Source organism: Arachis stenosperma, chromosome 3, assembly GCF_014773155.1.
Source record: "Arachis stenosperma cultivar V10309 chromosome 3, arast.V10309.gnm1.PFL2, whole genome shotgun sequence".
Taxonomy (NCBI): domain Eukaryota; kingdom Viridiplantae; phylum Streptophyta; class Magnoliopsida; order Fabales; family Fabaceae; genus Arachis; species Arachis stenosperma.
The window spans coordinates 64078838-64091832 of NC_080379.1; the positions used below are offsets into that span (position 1 = coordinate 64078838).

Below are 12995 nucleotides of genomic sequence, written 5' to 3' on the forward strand. Positions count from 1 at the left end.
GAATAATGTGGATGTTGATGAATTATAATTGAATTATTTATATGGCTTCTGAATTTGAATGATCTGAGATACGAGATTCCCTGGGTAAAGTACCGTGGCTTGCTACCATGTGTACCAGGTTGAAAACTCGATACTATGTTGACCATACGACGTAAGGGTGATCGGGCACTATAAATTCTCGGGAATGTTACCCCCATTGAGCAATATTGATTATTTGAGAAAAAGTTATGCATAGACTTTTGGGGATGCACGTCGAGGGACAGACTAAGGTTTTCGGACTTGTCCGGCTGGCTAGATAACTGACAGATGAGCCTTATCAACCATAGGACAGGCATGCATCATATGCATTCTACTTGAATTACTTGTTGTGCATTAACTGAGTGTGCCTAAGTGTACTTGCTATGCTAAATGTATATTTGTTACCTGCAATATATGTGATCTTCTTGTGCTTGCCTTTATCTGTTTATTTGTCTGTGAAATGCATAATGGAGTCGGAGGTATAGAGGAATGGCAGTATAGGACTTATATTTAAGGTTAAGTTAAGTTAGACTTTAATACTTTTAGAAAACCACCTTTTATGACTTCTGTTTAATACTTTAAGCTCTATAATTTGGGTGTCAGCGTTCTAGGATTGCCTCTGGCATTCCCAGGACCTTATATATCATGTGTGTGGCACCTTTACTATACTGAAAACCTCCGGTTCTCATTCCATACTATGTTGTTATTTTTCAAATGCAGGTCGAGAGGCATCTCACTAGGCGACTGGATACCTGAGGTGAAGTGGTTACTGGGTTGTTTTGTTGTGCTGTGATATATATATATATATATATATATATATATATATATATATATATATATATATATATATATATATATAGGTTTATGGAGAGGCAAGATTGTGTTTATGTATATTTGGATTTTGGATATGTATGTATATATGTATAAGTATTCTCTGGTCAGTCTTGACTTCGCGGGCTGAGCTAGGAGCTTGTTAATTTGTATTTTTGGCACTCTATTCCTACTTTTATTATCTTATGTTTCACAGCTATAGCCTTCTTAGCACGCAAGTTAACTCGTCTCTTGAGCGTTGCGCTTTTATTTCGCGATTTTTGTTTCCTCTATTCTTCAAGGCTCTTAGCATATTATCCTTCTGCTATTATATGTACACATTTTATTTTAGAGGTTGTAATACCACACCACCTCTATTTTACGACTTAAGCGTAAAGTTTTCTGTGGTAGAGTGTTACACTTACTAACAAAAGGATGTAAAGTATCCACATTTCGTTTGAGGGATCTATTGTTACTTTTTTTTTTCTTCAGGGTCTAACTTGTCTGAACGCGAAATCCTCAGGGACCTAATTATCACTTTACTCAATATATTATCTGTATTAATGAGATATTTAATAAAACATACACGAATAAAAATAGTGAAGGGACTAATTTAGTGCACGTCATTCAATTTTAGGGACTAAAATGAGTCACTTAATGTAAAGTGAGGGACTAGTTTGGTGCATCTACAATGATTACATAATGGACGACACATGGACGAATATTATTGCAACATATTGCACAAACAAATAAGTAGCCAAATAGCATTGTGACACGTGACACAACCATCCACATCAGGATGCCATGTGTCACTGGTCACCGCATCATCATACCATTACACGTGGCTAAACCATGGAGTGACATATGTCACTAACAACCCACGTCATCAAGCCATGTAATCACGTTGTTAATGAAAAATGGATCAGGAGACTAATGTGTTGCACTTTTGTCAATCTCAAAAACGTAATTAGAAAAATTAGAATCTTAGGGACGATTTGAGTGCACGACGCTAATTTCTGGGATTATTTTGGGGTTTAACTCTCCCAATCTACATATATGAGGACTACTAGGAGGGCAGTAAGTTTTGTGATTTGTAACTAGCTATCAATTAATTATTATTGGTGTTTTTAATAGTGTGAGATTCCATCCAATGGTGTGGGATTACTCACTTTTCTTTTACTAATTAAGTGATGGCCAAATTTTAATAAAAGTACTTGCCTCTAAATTTTCTCCATATATTTGTATATAATTTTTCATTCATATAAAAAATTCTACTCCCTACTATTTTACAAAATAGAATATTCATTATTACGTTTATAAACTGTGTTGTTTTGTCAGTAAATGTGTTATTACATATAATTTTTGTATTATTGTTAGATTTTTTATGTTATTTTGTAATAATAGAAGACACCAAAAAAATTGTATTAATAGAAAAAAGGGAAGAAAAAGGAAGTTTTGTATTATTTTGTATCAAATGGTAAAACTTGGGGGGAAAAAACAAAAGAACAAGACAAAACACTTGTGCAGGTAGTTTTTCTCTTTATATTGAAGTGGGAAGACACGGAAACGTAATTAAACTCCTAAGCCAGCAGTGAACACCACACCCGTTGAAGGTAACCAAAGATTTCCCTCAATAAATTGTGTGACAGTGAAGTTACTAGCCTGGCTAGAATCATTCATGACATGGTACCCGGGCCATTTCACGCGGTTAGAAAGCCCAGATCCGGGCCCATGATTCATGTACTCGGCATAATACAAAGTGTCCAAAGAAACATTGCCACTCCACTCAAGCCACCCTTCCGGCCTCAGCACATCACTAATGAAAGATTGCATCACAATTGTCCTTGAATATGGCTTCCATGGTCTACCAAGGTACGTGTGAGTAGTGTTGATCAATGGCACAAGGTCGGAGTCTGCTGTTATATTGGAAAATTGTATTGAGAAACCGGTTGGCTCGGTCGGTTCTTTCCGGCCGTGCGCCGTAATGGTGTTCTTTTGATCCGGTAGGCCTTTTTTAGCGAGGATTTGGCAGTTCTGGAAAATCGCAGTCGCATCGCCAAAGATGAAGTCAACGGTGCCAGTGATTTTGCATTCTCTGTAAAATTGACGCATTGTGTGGGCGTAGAGGCTGTCTTGGTAACCAAAGATACCACATCGGTAGTAAACGCTAAGGTCCGAGTCGGATCTTAGCGCCACTGCTTGGTGCTTCGCCGGCCCTGCTGTGTTCTGGAAAGCGACGTCTCTTGCTATGAATCCTCTACCACTCACAGCTGCACATGTATCATTCCACACCATAATCAGTATATAAAAAAATTGAGAAAAAATAATTGTATTTATATAAAATTGATAGAAAAAAAATATTAAATAATAATTTAGTCAAAGTTAAACCTGATGTGCAGTTCTCTTTATAAAAAAATATGGTTAAGTATCATTAAACATATCAAATTTTTTATTAATTTTTAACTGCTTTACACGAAAACAACTGCCTGTTAATCTGTTCCAAAATAAAATTGTATAAGTTCTGGTATCAATTAATTGTCCATTGTACCGAATTAGAAAATAGACGGCACAATTAATTGAAGTGGAGGGAGGTGTATGAGATTTGGGTCAGAGATTTCAGATGTTAAACAAGGCGTGTGGACTTGAAGCATTATTAATGTAATGTAGGTACAGCACATGTGCTTATTAAATTGTGGTTGGAGAATTGGATTAAGTTATGTTTATATGTTAGTTAGGGTTTAATAAATAATATGGCCCTACAATGTACTGCTTATGAATATGTAATCGTGGACTATATCGAATGTTCCTGAGGATGTTATTAAGTTATTTCGTGTTGCTTCTGGTGTAGGCCATTCCATTGATAATCCATTTCATGATGAGTTAAGAGTTTAGGCGAAATAGAAATCTAAGTTAATGTAAGATAGTTTCTCGAGTTCTCGTTGTCTACACAATACAATGCAGGCAGTAGACATGACCTGACCTCCGGATGGGATAGAGGTCAACTTTAGGTCTCAAATAGCCACGCAAAGCAAACATATTTTTTCCACCATATTATTATTAGATGGACAATGATGTGTTACGTGTACCTAAAATTTACAGTTTTATACCATCACTAAAATATGAATTAAAAAAATTGTGACAACTTTAATAGAAATAAAGACTAAAGTGACAATAACAGAAAAAGAAAAGATGAGGTTGATGATATAAGAAAAAAGTGATAAAAAAGTAAAAGGAATTAGAAAAAGGGAAAGAATGAATGAGTGTATATTTGTACTTTGAGTAAACCGTTTATTTTGTTTTATCGTTCTCAAGACTGTGGTCATAATAAAAATTGATATTCATTTTCAAAAGTAATAGTTGTGTTATATTACATACTGTGTAATTTATTTTGATCCTTTTGTGATAGAAAAAAAGGGGGGGGGGGGATAATGTAACTCGCAAAATGTAACTTTTAATGACCAAATTATTATAAAAATCTTGAAAATCAATTTAATTTTTATTACTGACACACAAGTATGAATTGGAGAAATTGAACCGTGTAGAAATACTTTTATATCTACTTTACTATATATAATGAAAATTAGAGAGGAGTTTGGTGCACAAAATTGTGTTCATAAAATATATTTTATCATCTATATCAACAAAAAAATCTTTTGTTCCTAAAATTTGAATCCAAACCATTTAATTATGGTGTAAAATTAGATTAGTACACTACTATTAGTTCATAAATTAAAGAAAGTATATAGGATATATCCTTATTTCTACAAACATAAAAATAAACAAAAGAATAGAAATGACAATAAATAAATGAGCAGAAAAGTAATATGTAGTAATAATTTCTTGTTTTATATAGGAAGATAAAAATCATGAAACATCTCCAACCGTACAAGTCATATCTCATAAAAGAAAATTGTATGATACATTGTTTGCTATTTACGTACTCATCACTTTATTGATATATGATTAAGTTATAACAAGCCACAATATAATATTATAGTATAATAATAAAAAGATTATCATATGTACACAAACATTTAGCCATTAAATTAGTTATTATATATTTATATATAAATATATAAATTATTTAATTTATTTTTAATATATATTTTAAATTTTAAATTATATTAATATAATAATTAATTTTTAACTAATTTTTTTCTACATATCATATCGACAAAATAAAACTCTAATAGAATTTTAATTAATATCTACCTAAAGAAATAGAATGATGAATATATATATATATATATATATATATATAATATGAGATCATATCGCTAATATTAATATTAAGACAGGAGAAAAATTTAAAGGAACAAAATAAAAAATATATAAAGAGAAAAGTTTCGGTCTTACCAAAAGTGGCTGACCGGAAAGTGGTCCAACCATCAACAAAACTGCGGTTACCGGTAATAACGGTGTTATTCATCCCATCTCCAATAATCATAAGATTCCACTTCTTCTTCTTAATCTCAACATTCTCATTATAAACACCCTTCTTTATGTATATCACATACCGACTCATACTATAATTAGGTGCATCTTTCACAGCATCCATTATCTTTGTGTAATTCCCAGTGCCATCGGCGGCCACCACCGCGTCGGCGAACACGCCCACGCCGTTGTTGTTCGCTTCCAGAAGCTTCTTCCTATCCCTTGGTTTCACCCATGCAGGGAACTTCCCTTGTTTTGTGGAGAAGGAGTGATCCGGAACCGGGTCCACTTGGGTTAGTAGGTTCTGAACCAGTGAGATCATTTGGACTAAGCCAGTGGAAACTAGACCCTTAACCATGCTATTAGTGCCTTCGAATCCGTCCATGCATGTTTCTGGATTCGCCAGTGTTGCACTTAGCCATGTTCTTAAATCTGAGCTTAGGTTCCCAGTACTGTTATGCTTCCCTATAAAATAATAAATATACTTTAAATGAATAATATATAATAATATTATTACTATACCCATTTTTTCTTTAATTTAATGTCACATGGATTTCCGACATTTCAACAAGATGAATTAATCAGAAGTAATAAAAGAAAATCAGTTCAAAAAATATTATTATCCGGAAACTCCTTTCAAATTTAATTTATTCAATGACAATAAAATTAGCGTTTAAATAGATATTAACTTGTTTTAGCATGCTCGATTAAGTGAAAAGTGTAGAGTGACGAGGCAGCAATGCAAACAGGAGTTGAAGCTTGAAATGAAATCCCCTGTTTTCAACTAAGGAATTGTTTTCCTATTTGAACCCAAGAAATTCATATGATTTACAATTTAATTTAAACATAATGTAACTGTAACGGCACTAGAGACGGATGTGATGTTGCTCTGTACTGTACCTTGGGGGTTCTGAGTGGCGGAAACAGACCAATCAAGCTCATCAGAGGACAAGTCAAGCAAATCGACACAGTCAGAAACGGCATTAGAGACACGAAAATCATCACCGAATCCGCCATTGTCGAACTCAGCTAGAATGGACATAATCCCTTGCATCACATCAACCACATCTCTCACTGACACAACAAATTCAGAAGGAGTCACTTTGAGACACTCTGATCCAGCGAAATATGCACCGCCATCAGCACCACCAAGAAACGCCACCGCCACCAGAAAGAATAACACAGAAGATGTGATAGTGAAAGAAGAAGTAGGTGTACGAAGTAATGGCATTTTTCTTGAAGCAAGAGCCATTGGAATAAGAAAGGACTGAGAGTATAGATATAATGCTAAACTAAGGGGATTTGCAAATATTTAAAGGGAAAGAGAGCGTGTGAGAGAGAAGGAAGGAAGCCAATAAAGGATAGAAGGTGTTGGTTAGCCTTGGCAGGTGAGGAAATTTAAGAAGGTAAGCAGCAATGTCAAAGTTTCCTGAGTTATGTTTTGTGTGTGTTTGTGACGGAGTCAACTGCCTCTCTGGAAGATGGAAACAGTGTCGTAAAAGGAAGGGAGTAAGGGTTACTCAATGGTCAAATTCTTTTGAAAGTTAATACATGGCCAAAAATAGTGATTATTCCATCACAGTCAAAATATTAATTCTAAAGGTATAATTAAATCAAATTAAATACTAAAAATAATTTAAATTCTTTTAAAGTTTAGAATAAAAAATGTATTTTATTTAATAAAACAAAATAAAAAATTTGAGTGATCTAAAATATTTTAGTTTATAGATAATTACAATTTTTATTTTTAGAGTAAAGTGATAATTAAATCCTCGAAAATGTTGACTTTTGACTAATTATTCTCACAACTAGAAAATTGCTTAGTACAGACAGATTTAGTCTTTATTATTGACGAATTTTTGGTTACCGACAGATTTTATCCCTCTGTAAAAGTCTCGTCGAAAATTATTTACCGGTGGATTTTTTTTCGTCGGTAATTTACCGACGGATTTTTACCAGTTACCGATAAATTTTTTCTATGTAAATTCTCCCCTCCATTTTCCTGGAACGTCGGACTTTCTGACGAATTTTTCATTAGTAATTAGAGACAGATTTTTCGACAGATTTTCCGTTAGTAATTAGAGACGAATTTTTTGTCGGTAATTAGAGATAGATTTTCTGACAAATTTTTTGTCGGTAATTGGCAACAGATTTTTCTATTGCAAAATAAATCTTTTTTTATGCAAAATAAATATAAATTTAATAAATACAAATTTTATTGATGGTATAAATAGAAAAACACACTAGTGAGTACAAAGCGCTTTCTTTCTAATAAGAAGCAATTATTTCCATGCAATAATACAAACTGAATACATTAGATGACAAGTAACTACTAGTGGACTTATCAAGATTCAATATCCTAATTTATGGATAGCTTCATTCTTTTTTGAGCTTCTTAGTAATGGTGGCAATATACTTGCCTTGGTGGAATGCTTGCTCCATCTCAAGTTTAGTTAGTTGTCTTGATCCATCACCACCAGCATAAGTTTCGGCACCGTATGGACTGCCACCCTTCATTTCATTCATCTCGAACATGCCGTCGCCGAATATATATCCGATTGGGACAAATAGCATTCCATGGTGAACCAACTGAGTGATAGCTGTTAGCTTGCCATTGATTCCACAATTTTCTTATCATTATTGGAACTTCATTCATGAGTCCTATTAATTACCAATTGATACTAATTTCAAAAATTCTAGGTGCACCTCAAAATCATTTATCAAATTAGTCAAATTTGTATTTTATATTTAGATAAATATTTTATATATATAGTTGATTTAATAACTGATTTTTTATAGACACGTAACATGGTTGTAATAGTTGAGAGTGAAATTCTTACGCTGTAGTCTCCTGTCCATCACCTTGAGAACCGGTGTTGTAGAAGATTCTAGCGGGCCTGCCAGCGAGCTGTTGTGTCTGCCATAGGCTTTTAGTTGAATCTAGAAAAGATTTGAACTAAGCATCCATCATTTCGAATCATGTTGGGAAGCCGAACACAAAATTGTCACCCTCTGGCAGTTCCTTCGAGTTAATGAGCGGTACATCGCTCTTCGGTGGTGCTCCCATTTTTTCAAGCACCTCTTCCATGTAAAACCCGCGAAATTAGTAATTAATTAACCAATAAATTAATTATTATTTAAAGAAATTAAAAAATTAAAGTTTATAATTTAATGAGATAGAGCTAATTAAAATAAGAATTTTAACACTAATTTTAAATAATTTGGCCTAAGATTGGGCCGAACGGGACGAACCGATTAGACCGAGACTAAACCGGACCCAAAGCCCAATATATAAAAGTCCAAAACAGCATCTCTTCCCTTATTTCTCCATGGAAGCACGCTGAATAAAGAGAAGGGGGGGGGGGAGAATGACGCCAAACCGTTGCCAAAAATTTAATTCTACGTAACTTTCAATCCGGAATTCGGATTTGGTAAGAAAATTACATTTTCTCACCCAATTCTTCCCATTTTAGTTCTTGATTTTAGATTTTGATAATTGACAGATTTTGTAATTTTGATGGTTTAGGGGTACTCTAACAGTAGATAATCACTGGGTTTTGCTCAGGTCATCCGTGGGTAAGTTGAGAAACTCATATCCCTTGTGAATATTTTGATTTTTTGAAGTTTAGGTATTGATTTGTGGTTACGATGGAATTGTATGTATTAGATTGAAATTATGTTGAATTGGAGATGAATTGATGAAATTGGATGCTTGGAAGTGAACCTTGGAAGTTGAACTTTCATTAGAGAGGTTTGGAGCCTTGGGTTTTGTGGAACGGTAGTCAATTGTGACATTTTGGGATTAACGGAGAATCGACCAAGGTATGGTTTTAGTTTCTCGTATATAACATATATGGTATCGTGAAAATTTAGGCTAGATGACTATAGGATAAGTTGAATTGTGTTTGGAGTATGTTTAATGATTTTAGTTGTCAATGTATGTTAAAATGATGAGGTATGGTTAGATTGATGATTTATTGATGTGAATGTGGTTGGTGTTGGTAAAATAGATTGATGAATGATGAATTTGATGCTAATAGATAAGGATTATGAATGTGAATATATGAATATTGATAAATTGATAATTGTGTTGTATATTTGAGAACTTGTGGAATGAAGTGGTTTAAAATTGAGGCATGATTGGTTGTGATTGAATATGAAGCTTTTAGAGTCATTTTTAAATGTAGAACTTTGATTTTGATAGAGAATAAATTGGGGTTGGGGAAGTGTAGAATTGGTGATGATGTATGATTAATGAATTGAGAATGAATGAATAATGTATAATGATTTTGAAATCGAAAGTGTTTGAGCTTGACCTTGCAAGGTTCGTGGTGGTTTACCGCTTGCCCAGTGTTGAGAAGTATGTGGGGTTCGTGGTGGTATACTGCCCACGTGTTTTTGAAAGAGACTGGTGTTTAGGAGGACTGTGGAGGAAGGGAATATTCGAGAGTTTTAATTAGAGTTTGGTTAAGTTTAAAACCTTAGAGGATTACCCCGTTATGATTTCCGTTTTAAATCTTTAAGTTTTATAATTTGAGTGTCGGAGTTCTAGGATCACCTCTGGCTTTTCTGGGACATTATATGTTAGCTATGTGGGCACCATTACCATGTTGAGAACCTCTGGTTCTCATCCCATACATATTTCGTGGTTTTCAGATGCAGGTCAAGCGGTACCCCACTGAGGTATTCTGGAAGCTTCTATCAGCGAAGGATCCTTGTGTGTTGGGTTTACATTTTGGTTAAGATGTAAAATATACATAGTGGAGATATAATAGTGTGTGGACATATATATACACACACACACTATTATATCTCCACTATGTATATTTTATGTTTTATCCCTCTTAGAGGTGACTTGGAGAAATAGGTTCTATAAACTGTGTTTTGAGTCTCTTTGGGGTTTTTCTCATGTATATATGTATATATGATCTGGCCGGTTTTAACTTTGCGAGCCGAGTCAGAAGCTTTATTATCTGTATCCTTGGGATTCTTTTCCTATATATATGTCTTTCACTCATATCTCGTTGGTTTACATTTATCGCTTACGCGAGTGATGCGCTTTTCTATTTAATGCTTTGTTTTAAAATTTTCTTCAAAGGTTCCTCGTATAAAATTTCTTTCAACTATTATTATGTATATATTTTATTTTTAGAGGTCATAATACCTCGCCACCTCTGCTTTACAACAGGAGCGTAAAGTTCTGTGTGGTAGGGTGTTACATTATGGTATCAGAGTAGTTCGTTCACGTAGAGCCTGGGAAATGGACTGACTATGCTTCTGAGCATACTCTGGTTGTGTGCATATGCTATATAGGATGTCTGCTTGACATACATAGTATAAATATTTGTGAACATTACCTTTGGAGATTCGAAACACTACACTTGAGATATTATGACTGATCACCTTAATATCAATTGCTTGGTGAAGATAGGACTCAAAGGACATCTCGTGGAGACGAGGGAGGTGATACGGTTGATTTTCTTGGCTACTACCATGAAAAGTACTACTGAAGGGATGGAGCGCAGAGATTGCGAGGACATTAGGACTGTTAGGCTTAGAAGGATAAGTTGCAGGAGATAAGTCGTTGTGGAGATCGAGAGAAGGTTGGGGTAATTGCAATAACCGGATTTATAGAGCAGTGTGTGACTGGGAAATACTGCATTTATTCATGTAGCCTAAGATAAGGATAAAAAAAACCCAAAATTGAAAATGTCAAGCTTAGTATTAAACTTAGAACCAAACCGAATCGTTCCAAGTAGGATATTGCCATTAGAGCCTGCAGAGTTTAGTTAGATTTTTTGTCAGCGCTGGATGAATGATTTAGATCCTTAGAGATAAAAGAATCAGAGTGCGGAAATGGAGGCGCACATAGTGGAAAGACCTTGGGACTATAAAAATTTTAGTTAAAAAGGAGAGTATTTCAAACCGTTTTCTTTAGTAATTGAAATTTTTGAAGGCAAAAATTTAACCAATAAATTAATTATTATTTAAAGAAATTAGAAAATTAAATTTTATAATTTAATGAGATAGATCTAACTAAAATAAGAATTTTGACACTAATTTTAAAGAATTTGGCCCAAAATTGGGCCGAAAGGGTCAAACTGATTGGGCCGAGACTAAACCGGGCCCAAAGCCCATTATATAAATGCCCAAAACAGCATCTCTTCCCCATTTCTCCATGGAAGCACGCTGATCAAAGAGAAACGGGGGAGAATGACGCCAAACCCTTGCCAAAAATTTAATTCCACGTAACTTTCAATCTGGAGCTCCGATTGACGAGCCGTCAGCGGCCACGCGTTCGTCTTGAAATTCTCTACAAAACCCACCAAGAAATTTGGTAAGAAAATCACGTTTTCTCACCCAATTCTCCCCTTTTTTAGTTCGTGATTTTAGATTTTGGTAATTGAGAGATTTTGTGATTTTGATAGTTTAGGGATACTCTAGCAGTAGAAAATCACTGGGTTTTGCCCAGGTCATCTGTGGGTAAGGTGAGAAACTCATATCCCTTGTGAATACTTTGATTTTGTGAAGTTTAGGTATTGATTTGTGGTTATGATGGAATTATATATATTAGATTGAAATTATCCTGTATTGGAGATGGAATTGATGAAATTAGATGATTGCGAGTGAACCTTGGAAGCTGAACTTTCATTGGAGAGGTTTGGAGCCTTGGGTTTTATGGAACGGTAGTCAATTGTGATGTTTTGGGATTAACAGAGAATCTGCCAAGGTTGGTTTTAGTTTCTCGTATATAATATATGCGGTATTGTGAAAACTTAGGCTAGATGACTATAGGATAAGTTGAATTGTGTTTGGAGTATGTTTAACGATTTTAGTTGACAATGTATGTTATAATGATGAGGTATGGTTAGATTGATGATTTATTAATGTGAATGTGGTTGGTATTGGTAAAATAAATTGATGAATGATGAATTTGATGCTAATGGATGAGGATTATGAATGTGAATATATGAGTATTGATAAATTGATAATTGTGTTGTATATTTGAGAACTTGTGGAGTGAAATAGTTTAAAATTGAGGCATGGTTGGTTGTGATTGAATATGGAGCTGTGTTGGGTGTATCTAGAGTCTTTTTTAAATGTAGAACTTTGGTTTTGATAGAGAATAAATTGGGGTTGGAGAAGTGTAGAATTGGTGCTTATGTATGATTAATGAATTGAGAATGAATGAATAATGTATAATGATTTTGAAATCAAAAGTGTTTGAGCTTGACCTGGCAAGGTTCATGGTAGTTTATCGCTTGTCCAGTGTCGAGAAGTATGTGGGGTTCGTGGTGGTATACCACCCACGTGTTTTTAAAAGAGATTGGTGTTTAGGAGGACTGTGGAGGAAGGGAATATTCGAGAGTTTTAATTAGAGTTTGGTTAAGTTTAGAACCTTGGAGGATCTCCCCGTTATGGTTTCCGTTTTAAATTTTTAAGTTTTATAATCTGAGTGTTAGAGTTCTAGGATTGCCTCTGGATTTTTCGGGACATTATATGTTAGCTATGTGGGTGATGGGAATTATTTTGGTTTGAGAAATGAATCTCTCCCAAAACAATACCGATCTAACCGGCAAGTGCACCGGGTCGCATCAAGTAATAAAAACTCACGGGTGTGAGGTCGATCCCACAGGGATTGAAGGATTGAGCAATCTTAGTTTAGTAGTTGAATTAGTCAAGCGAATCAAGATTTGGTTGATTGATTGATGATTTGCAGAATTTAAATTGCT

The 12995-nt window shown here is 34.5% G+C and overlaps 1 protein-coding gene and 1 pseudogene across 1 annotated transcript; both read right to left on the reverse strand.

Annotated features, from left to right (window-relative positions):
• Nucleotides 1-2320: 2320 nt before the first annotated feature.
• On the reverse strand, nt 2321-6565 carry LOC130969953 (pectinesterase/pectinesterase inhibitor PPE8B-like). The gene is made up of 3 exons (XM_057895874.1): nt 6163-6565; nt 5185-5727; nt 2321-3098 (listed from the first exon to the last, which is right to left on the reverse strand). The coding sequence occupies exons 1-3, from the start codon at nt 6512-6514 to the stop codon at nt 2401-2403; spliced, it is 1593 nt and encodes a 530-aa protein (XP_057751857.1). The 5' UTR covers nt 6515-6565; the 3' UTR covers nt 2321-2400.
• Nucleotides 6566-7638: 1073 nt separating this feature from the next.
• LOC130966206 (probable NAD(P)H dehydrogenase (quinone) FQR1-like 1) overlaps nt 7639-12995 on the reverse strand; it is a 37699-nt pseudogene continuing 32342 nt past the window's right edge.

Bases quoted from the DNA above. Each gene is read 5' to 3' on its own strand.
- LOC130969953 (XM_057895874.1), bottom strand. From the start codon at position 6,514: ATGGCTCTTGCTTCAAGAAAAATGCCATTACTTCGTACACCTACTTCT. The intron at 5,728-6,162 runs GTACAGTACAGA...ATTATTTTATAG, and splicing joins CGCCACTCAGAACCCCCAAG to GGAAGCATAACAGTACTGGG. The intron at 3,099-5,184 runs GTAAGACCGAAA...ATACATGTGCAG, and splicing joins TTTCCGGTCAGCCACTTTTG to CTGTGAGTGGTAGAGGATTC.